This window comes from Montipora capricornis, unplaced genomic scaffold (assembly GCF_036669925.1).
Source record: "Montipora capricornis isolate CH-2021 unplaced genomic scaffold, ASM3666992v2 scaffold_464, whole genome shotgun sequence".
In the NCBI taxonomy this organism is placed as follows: Eukaryota; Metazoa; Cnidaria; class Anthozoa; order Scleractinia; family Acroporidae; genus Montipora; species Montipora capricornis.
Window position 1 is genome coordinate 55,001 of NW_027180200.1, and position 7,500 is coordinate 62,500.

The 7,500-nt window shown below is 43.3% G+C and overlaps 4 protein-coding genes across 7 annotated transcripts in view; all 4 read right to left on the reverse strand.

Annotated features, from left to right (window-relative positions):
• Positions 1-7,500, reverse strand: part of LOC138036170 (uncharacterized) — a 55,569-nt gene that overhangs the window by 30,885 nt on the left and 17,184 nt on the right. Inside the window, exons 1-2 of one of the 4 annotated variants that reach the window (XM_068882529.1) lie at positions 2,616-3,218; positions 1,733-2,264 (exon numbers count right to left, since the gene is read on the reverse strand). The exons of 1 other annotated variant lie outside the window; for it this stretch is intronic. The gene's annotated coding sequence lies outside the window, so the exon portion shown is untranslated. Of the gene's footprint in view, positions 1-1,732; positions 3,219-7,500 lie in introns of those variants that run through there. 2 more of the 4 variants (XM_068882528.1, XM_068882531.1) reach the window with 2 other exon arrangements.
• LOC138036167 (uncharacterized) lies at positions 3,111-3,647 on the reverse strand. Its single transcript, XM_068882520.1, has one exon. It carries the CDS (start codon positions 3,645-3,647, stop codon positions 3,111-3,113), a length of 537 nt encoding a protein of 178 aa, XP_068738621.1.
• LOC138036179 (uncharacterized) lies at positions 3,749-4,588 on the reverse strand. Its single transcript, XM_068882538.1, has 2 exons — positions 4,146-4,588; positions 3,749-4,088 (listed from the first exon to the last, which is right to left on the reverse strand). The coding sequence occupies exons 1-2, from the start codon at positions 4,586-4,588 to the stop codon at positions 3,749-3,751; spliced, it is 783 nt and encodes a 260-aa protein (XP_068738639.1).
• The window catches only part of LOC138036180 (uncharacterized), a 4,277-nt gene continuing 1,499 nt past the window's right edge, over positions 4,723-7,500 (reverse strand). The window contains exons 1-2 of the mRNA XM_068882539.1: positions 7,412-7,500; positions 4,723-7,163 (exon numbers count right to left, since the gene is read on the reverse strand). The exon at positions 7,412-7,500 is cut by the window's right edge and continues 1,499 nt beyond it. Of these exons, the coding sequence (XP_068738640.1) occupies positions 4,723-7,163; positions 7,412-7,500 (2,530 nt within the window). The remainder of the gene's footprint in view (positions 7,164-7,411) is intronic.

Sequence of the window (7,500 nt, forward strand, 5' to 3'; positions counted from 1 at the left end):
GCCTGTTCCCGTCAGACCTTGTAGCTCAGTCGGTAGAGCAGCGGTGATCTAATCCGAAGGTCGTGGGTTCAATTCCCACCCTGTTCAGAGTTTTTCTCTGTCCTTGTGTGGGCCCATTTCCATTAGTAGGGCTAAAGCTCAAATGGTTCATATGGGGTACAAAACTAGCACTTCACAATTACACTCTAATCAGTTAAGTCTATAGCCTGATGACATTATCAACATCACGTCCTCGACCGTATGTGAAAATTTGACCAAACGCGAACGAGATGCCCTCAAAACAAACAGGAAACGTAACGACATCATTATTAAATCAGCATACAAAGGACCAGCCACAGTTGTCATAGACAGAAACTGGTACATCAATGCATGCCTACAACTGAACGACATATCCTCCTATAGACCACTCGACAAGGTGATTATGGCGTAATAGTCACCTCAACGGCAACCAATCAGCGCAGAGAATTTTCAATAATCACCTATGTAATTATACTAATATTTATTATTGGGCTACTTCGTCGTCGTCGTCGTCGTCGTCGTCGTGCGTACGCGCCCACCTGCACGAGTAATACCGCTGGCCAAGATTACCATAAGAAATGCAACTCATGGGTTCCTATGCGTATGGAGCTCCGCTATTAGTATTACTCACTCATTTCCGACTTCTTTTGAGAAATTTTTAAAGAACGGCACTTGTTTGCACATATCGTGTGATATTTCTAGAAAAACAAGAAGTATTCAGGAGCTTTCCCGAGGAAGTTTGTGCCATGATTTTTTGTCCAACCAATCAAACGATTACACAACAGTTTTTACTAATCTTTGCATGTTTTCCTTCAGAAACATTTAAAAAATCAAATAAGGGCTAACACTACTGTTAAACCATAGTGCAAAACCCGAGCTTATTTTTAAGCGGATAGTTAGGACAAAGGTTGTTTACAATCTCGTAATAAAGTACCACTTTATGAACAGGCCTTCTCGACATCATTTCTTCCCAGCGCAATGCGATGCTCACCAGTTCCTTTAATAGCCCCGGTAGCAATTTTCCCAGCCTCGAGTTGCACGTGTTCGAGGATATCACATTCGTTTTCAGTGCATCCATCCCAAACCAGATCTGCATGCTCCATGACAGGGCGAATGAGAGATTTATAGAGCCTTTCTAGGGCGTTTGTACTAAGTTTGAATTTTATACCCTTTAACTTTATCCGCTCTCTTGCAAGCTCTCTCATAAACATTAAAAATATGCGGTTTCCAAGATAAATTGCTAGCAAGCGTTACGCCTAGGTGACAGAAAGAAAGAAAGTTTGTTTCGAATACAACAGAAACAACAGAATGTGCTTTAACATGTGGCATATGAAATTTTACACTAGTTTTAACAATAGTTACTTCATTTGAATTTTTATTATTCTCTGCAATGTTTGTAAATAAAGTTTTTTTTTTTATATACAAACTTAGTAAAGTTTGTCAGATAGTTTGTTTCGAATACAACAGAAACAACAGAATGTGCTTTGACATGTTGTATGAAATCTTCCATCAGTTTCATGAGCAGCATAGAACACAGGCTCAGTTGGGGTAACTTTTATAAAGACTAAAAGCTCTGTCGGAGGGGAGATGTAAAATGAAGCTTCTAAGGCTTTTCTACAATTGGGCCTGAAGTCTATGCTCTAAGCTGCTGTAGTTCCCTTAGTTTAAGCCTACGGTGTTGTTTCACTGTCACCAAGGGAAAGGTTAGGCATACCTGGTATGACTTTTAACTGGAACCAAGAAAACTGTGCTCATTCGAAGCCTCGGGCTTGTCCGTCGAAAATTTAATATTCATTTGAGTTCACACAAAATATTTAAATAGCGAAATAATGATTGACAAGGCTGTCATACAACCAAGGAGACTACAATTTAATCTTGCCTCGCCAGAGCGTCTTTTAATCAGTGAAATAAACTAATAACACCCGTACAACCCAGCCAGCTTCTGTAAATGCCAAGATCCTAAGGTTGCGTCATACTCAGAAACTTAACAATTACAGGGGTGGCGATATGCGAGGCGATAGACAATTCGAACTCAGTTTGCAGAATGATTAAAATCACGTTTAATCACAGTTCAAGGTTCTCGAGACAAACTAGTGAAGACGGTGATGACAGGAGGTGAATTACGGTAACAAAACAGTTCCCAGAATAACTGATGAAATAAACTTGATGGTAGTAAAGTTCGTAGATGCGGCACAAATGAGTAGAACAAGGTAGTATAATGTAGTGTAGTGTAGTGTAGGTTCGAACTGAAAACGATAATTAAATACAATACAGCTAAGATAAAGCGTTAGCTACATAGGCATATAACAGACATAATAATCGGTACTTAACCGGCCGACAAAAAAGGGCGGTTTCAGAAAGACTAATAGACATAACTAACAACTCGTAGCATAAAAAGAATGCTGAGAACATTTCATCCAAAGTACCGGAATAGTAGAAATAACAGAACTAAAACTACTAGCATCGAACGTATCTTGATCACGATAACAATAATTTGGTAAAGATCAGACAATTGGTTTCGTAGCGTGACAACACTTGAACATTGAAAACTAGTCGCTGGCAGTAATAACAATGAAAGTAAAAGATAAGGAACTTACTTTGGTGACGACTCGCACAGACGACAGCAGAGAGTATAACTCAATAATAGTCAAATGGTAGCCTATAGCCGATTGATCCTCTGATCGTAGCGGTTGCGGAATAACTAACTAACGATTACGGTTGTTACGAGTCGCTTTTTATACGCGCGCATACGTGATTATGCCTAGGGCGTTACTTGAAACGTGTAAACTACATCTTAGAAGTGTTGCTTCATTTCCTACACGAATTTAGCTTTGAGTAAGCATGAAACTGCAAATTCCTAACCGATGCGTAATACATTTGAGCACGTTCTACTGAAACCAAAGCTATTGATTGTTACTAGAAAATGTCTTAAAATCAGGGAGCGTTTCAAAACTAACATTCCGGCCCCTTAAAGGCGATAGCAGCCTTTACTAAATAACGATAACAGGTTTGAAACGCAAACTCTATTGATTACTAAACTATAAATGTTCATACTAATCACTACGTGTCCATTATGATAATATTCTTAGTTGCTAACTCTTGCTTAAAATCTCCGCAGTCTCCAGTAGAACAATCTTGTCTATGGGTCGCACTAACTCAGAGGTCCTGGTCTTGACTTTAGCAGAGCGTACTAGCCCATCCTTCCGATTGCGGTAAACTTCGAGCACTCGTCCTAGCGGCCATACACTACGCGGTAGGTTTTCGTCTAATAGAAGGACGATATCATTAACTGCTAGGTTTGACTGTAACTTGGTCCATCTTTGGCGTTGCTGTAGGAATGGAAGATATTCTCTGGTCCAGCGGCGCCAGAACACGTTGCTGAGGTATTGAACTTGGCGCCATCTGCGACAGCTGTAATTGTCATTCTTAGAGAACACCCCTGGAGGGATTGTTGCTCCAGCTCGGAGAAGCAGAAGATGGTTAGGTGTTAGCGCGTTGAGATCCTTCACATCGTCAGACACTTTGGTTATTGGTCTGCCATTTACTATCGACTCAACTTCGCACATCAGTGTACTTAGACCTGTTGTTTCAGCAATGCTTTCATAACTTTCCTTACAGTTCAAATGCATCTCTCCCACACTCCGCCGTGGTGTGAAGCAGCCGGTGGATTGAATGTCCATTTAATTTCTTGCTGCAAGAGAAATTCATGGATCTGGTTCTGGTTCCTTTCTTAGAGCGCCTTCTGTAGCTCTTTCTCGCCTTTAACGAAGTTTCCTCCGTTGTCGGATCTTATTTCCTCTGGCCTTCCTCTTCTCGCGATGAAGCGTCGAAGGGCGTTGATGAACGATTCTGTATCCATAGAGTGAACAATCTCGATGTGGACAGCTCTTATCGTGAGGCACGTAAACAAAGCGCCGTACCTCTTAGCGGTTGTTCGTCCGCGGCGCACTGGGAAGGGACCAAACAAATCTACGCCTACATACGTAAATGGTGGCTTTGAAGGCGTGACACGATCTTGCGGCAAATTGGCCATTTTCTGTTGCATTACGGGAGCTTGGCGGCGCCGACAGCTGAAACACGTGTTGATAATGTTGCGGACATTAGATCGTGCTCCCAAGATCTAATACCTTTGCCTGATAAGTGATAGAGTGTACTCGATTCCAGAGTGGGCTGAAGCGCGATGGAAGTATTCAATAATCAGCTTAGTAACATGGTGTCTCTTTGGAAGAATAATGAGATGTTTGGCGTCATTTTCTATTGGTGCGTGTTCCAATCGTCCTCCTACACGGAGAAGTCCATTTTCCAAGACTGGGTCTAGTTTGTAAATGCTGCTGTTCTTCTTAAGGTTGTTCTGGTTTGCTGTTTCTCGAGTGTCGTTGCCGACGCCACTTAGACTAGCCAACTCATCCTTGAAGGTTTGCTTAGATAGAGAAATGATACTATCATCGGATTGGAGCTGGATGGTTTTGTTTGTGTTGCTGTTCTGACTTCGGTTTCGCAAAATATTCTTGTAGCGCAACACCCATGCTATAATCTTCTTAAGCCGGGACCATGACGAAATATTTTCCATTGCATTGCCAATGTAATCGCAGGAGACGCTTGCTTTGTTTGCAAATGTTTCGACTCCCTTCTTCACTTCTGGGTCGTTATCAGGGATCTCGCCCAGGTTCTCCGGTCTTTGTGGCCATGACTGCTCCGCTTTCTTCAGGAACGGTGGTTCCAGCGTTCATTCATTAACAGCTCATCTACTGTCATTCCTCTGGATGCCTCGTCAGCCGGGTTGAGCGTACTTTCAACGTATCTCCACTGCGCAGCTGTAGACTGGTCTAAAATGGCCGACACGCGGTTGGCAACAAAGATCTGAAATCTCTTATCTTTGTTCTCTATATAGCGAAGAACGCATGTGCTGTCAGTCCAAAACGTAGAGCTGTGAACAGCCATGTCAACCTCTTGTTTGATCATGCGGTCCAGCCTTGTTGCTAAGACTGCCGCTGACAACTCCATTCGTGGGATCGTCATTGCCTTGAGAGGGGCCAATCTGGACTTTGCCATAATTAGCGAACAGTGAACTTCACCATGTATATCGATTTGGCGAAGATATGAGACAGCTCCATAGCCTTGGCTAGATGCATCGGAGAAATGGTGGAGCTCGCATCGTTGTATGTCTGAGCAGTTTGACCGTTGAAAGCATCGCGGAATCTCAAACTGTTCCAGTTTGGGGAGTTCCTTCAGCCAGGTTTGCCATTTTTGCTTGCAGGGTTCAGGAATCTGATCGTCCCATCCGAGGCCCTTGAGACACAAGTTTTGTTGAATTGCTTTAGCGGGTAGTATGCATGGTGAAACAAAGCCAAGAGGGTCGTACACCGAGCAAATGATGGACAGAATTCCTCTCCTTGTGATCGGTCTATCTCTTCCAGCGATTTTGTAGCTGAATGTATCCTTCTGTACATTCCATTGGACGCCAAGAGCTCTTTCAGTGAGTGCTAGATTGTTGCTTAAGTCAAGATTCTTAACCGATGGTGCTCTTTCAATTTCGGGAACGCAGCTGATTACGTCTCTTGAATTCGATATCCATTTAGTGAGACGAAATCCTCCCTTGGATAGCATTTCACGGAGTTCTCCCACCAGACGAATAGCTCCAGGATTTGTGGCGACGGATTTTAGACAATCATCGACGTAGAAGTTTCGTTTAACAGTCTCTACTGTGATTGCATCAAAGGCTGCCTTATTATCTTCTGCAGTTTTCTTCAAGGCGAAATTTGCGCAGCTCGGGGACGAGGCACCACCGAACAGATGAACTAACATTTGGTACTCTTCAGGGTCTTTGTTCAGATCGCCGTCTGGCCACCACAAAAATCGCAGATAGTCGCAGTCTCGAGGGGGTACTTGAACCTGATAAAACATAGCCTCAATGTCAGACATGAAAGCGATTTGCTCTTGCCGGAACCGTGTTAATACACCGACAAGCGTATTTGTCAAATCCGGCCCCTGTAGCAGCTGGTCATTTAAAGAAGTACCCTGGAATTTGGCTGAACAGTCGAATACGACGCGGACCTTGTCAGGTTTCTGGGGATGAAACACAGCGTGATGTGGCAAATGCCATACGTTTGAGTAGTCCAGATTTTCCTTGCTAACCTTTCTTGCGTAGCCCTTGTTAATCAGATCATCCATGAAGTCTCTGTACTTCTTGTGTAAAGCTAAATCTCTATGAAGACGTTTCTTCAGTGGGTGTAGTCTCTGTCGTGCTTGTGATTTGTTGTTCATTAGAAGTGGTGGATCATTCTTCCAAGGTAAGGCAATTTCATAGTGGCCATTTGAAAGTTTTGCTGAGCCTTCCATGATGTGTAACACTTTTCGGTCGTTTTGTGACATGCAAGCTTGAGGCTCGTAGCTGGAGTCGTTGAATTCTAAGTTGCAGAAAGCTTCAAATTGTTTGCTTAGATTGGCGCTCGTATCGAGGAAGTTTGCAGTAGGAGCCTTGCTTTCTTTTCTGCCTAGGGGACCATTTAATACCCATCCGAAAATTGTTCGTGTTGCAAAAGGACCGCCGTCTTTGCTTTCTCTAAACTCTTTCGGTTGAAGCACTTGAGGAGCATCACTTCCAATGAGAAGACCGACTTCCGATTCTATACTTTGCATTTTAATTGCCTCCAAGTGTGGCCAGCGGTTTACATCTTCTTGCGTTCCGATGGTGTCATTTGAGACCGGGAGGCTGGGCGTAGAATACACCATTGGTAGCTCGATTTGGTTTTGCTCGATGAGATCCGATACTTCCAGATTCACAAGGGAACACTCGATTGACTGGCTAGACGTTTGCATGGTTGTGAGGGAGAGGGACGTTTTCTTCCCTTTGGTGCCGAGTTTTCTGAGAAGATCTTCTGTACAGAACGACGTGTTTGAGCCTGAATCCAGGAATGCATACGTTAGCACTTTCTTACTGCTACCCTTTACTTTAACCTTCACTGGAACTATCGATAATCCTATCACAAAACCGCTGGTCACTTGAGATGTGTTCACGTTTAAGTAGCTGTTACTCGCTTGTGCTGCATTTGGAGTTGTTGGTGGTTCGGTTTGACCTTCTTTCTCGTTCTGACTTGGTGGCGTGTCTTTCACGTGTAGATAAGTTGAATGCTTCTTTGTACACCCTTGAATACGACAAAAGTTCCGTTTTAGACAGTCTTGAACAAAATGACCAGGAACTAGACAATAACGCATAGCTTATTCGCACGAACGAACTGGTAGCGGTCGCCTAAACTTAACTTCTTGAACTCATCACATTGTGACAGCCAGTGGTTTCTTTTACAAGAGGGGCACTTAAATTCCTTTCTTTCTTCTTTATTGTTTGGTCGCTGTGGGAAGGGTTGCTCTAGTCCCTGTGTGGTGAAAGATTTACCGTCTCGTCTGTTTCTCGTGCTTGCCCTGGAGTTAAAGGACGGTCTCTGTTCGCTTTGGACCTTACCAAAAATGGGGTGGTTGGCTGCT

Coding starts and splice junctions, on each gene's coding strand:
- LOC138036167 (XM_068882520.1), bottom strand. CDS start 3,647: ATGCATTTGAACTGTAAGGAAAGTTATGAAAGCATTGCTGAAACAACA.
- LOC138036179 (XM_068882538.1), bottom strand. CDS start 4,588: ATGGAAAATATTTCGTCATGGTCCCGGCTTAAGAAGATTATAGCATGG. Junction 4,089..4,145: donor CTATCACTTATCAGGCAAAG/GTATTAGATCTT, acceptor CACGTGTTTCAG/CTGTCGGCGCCGCCAAGCTC.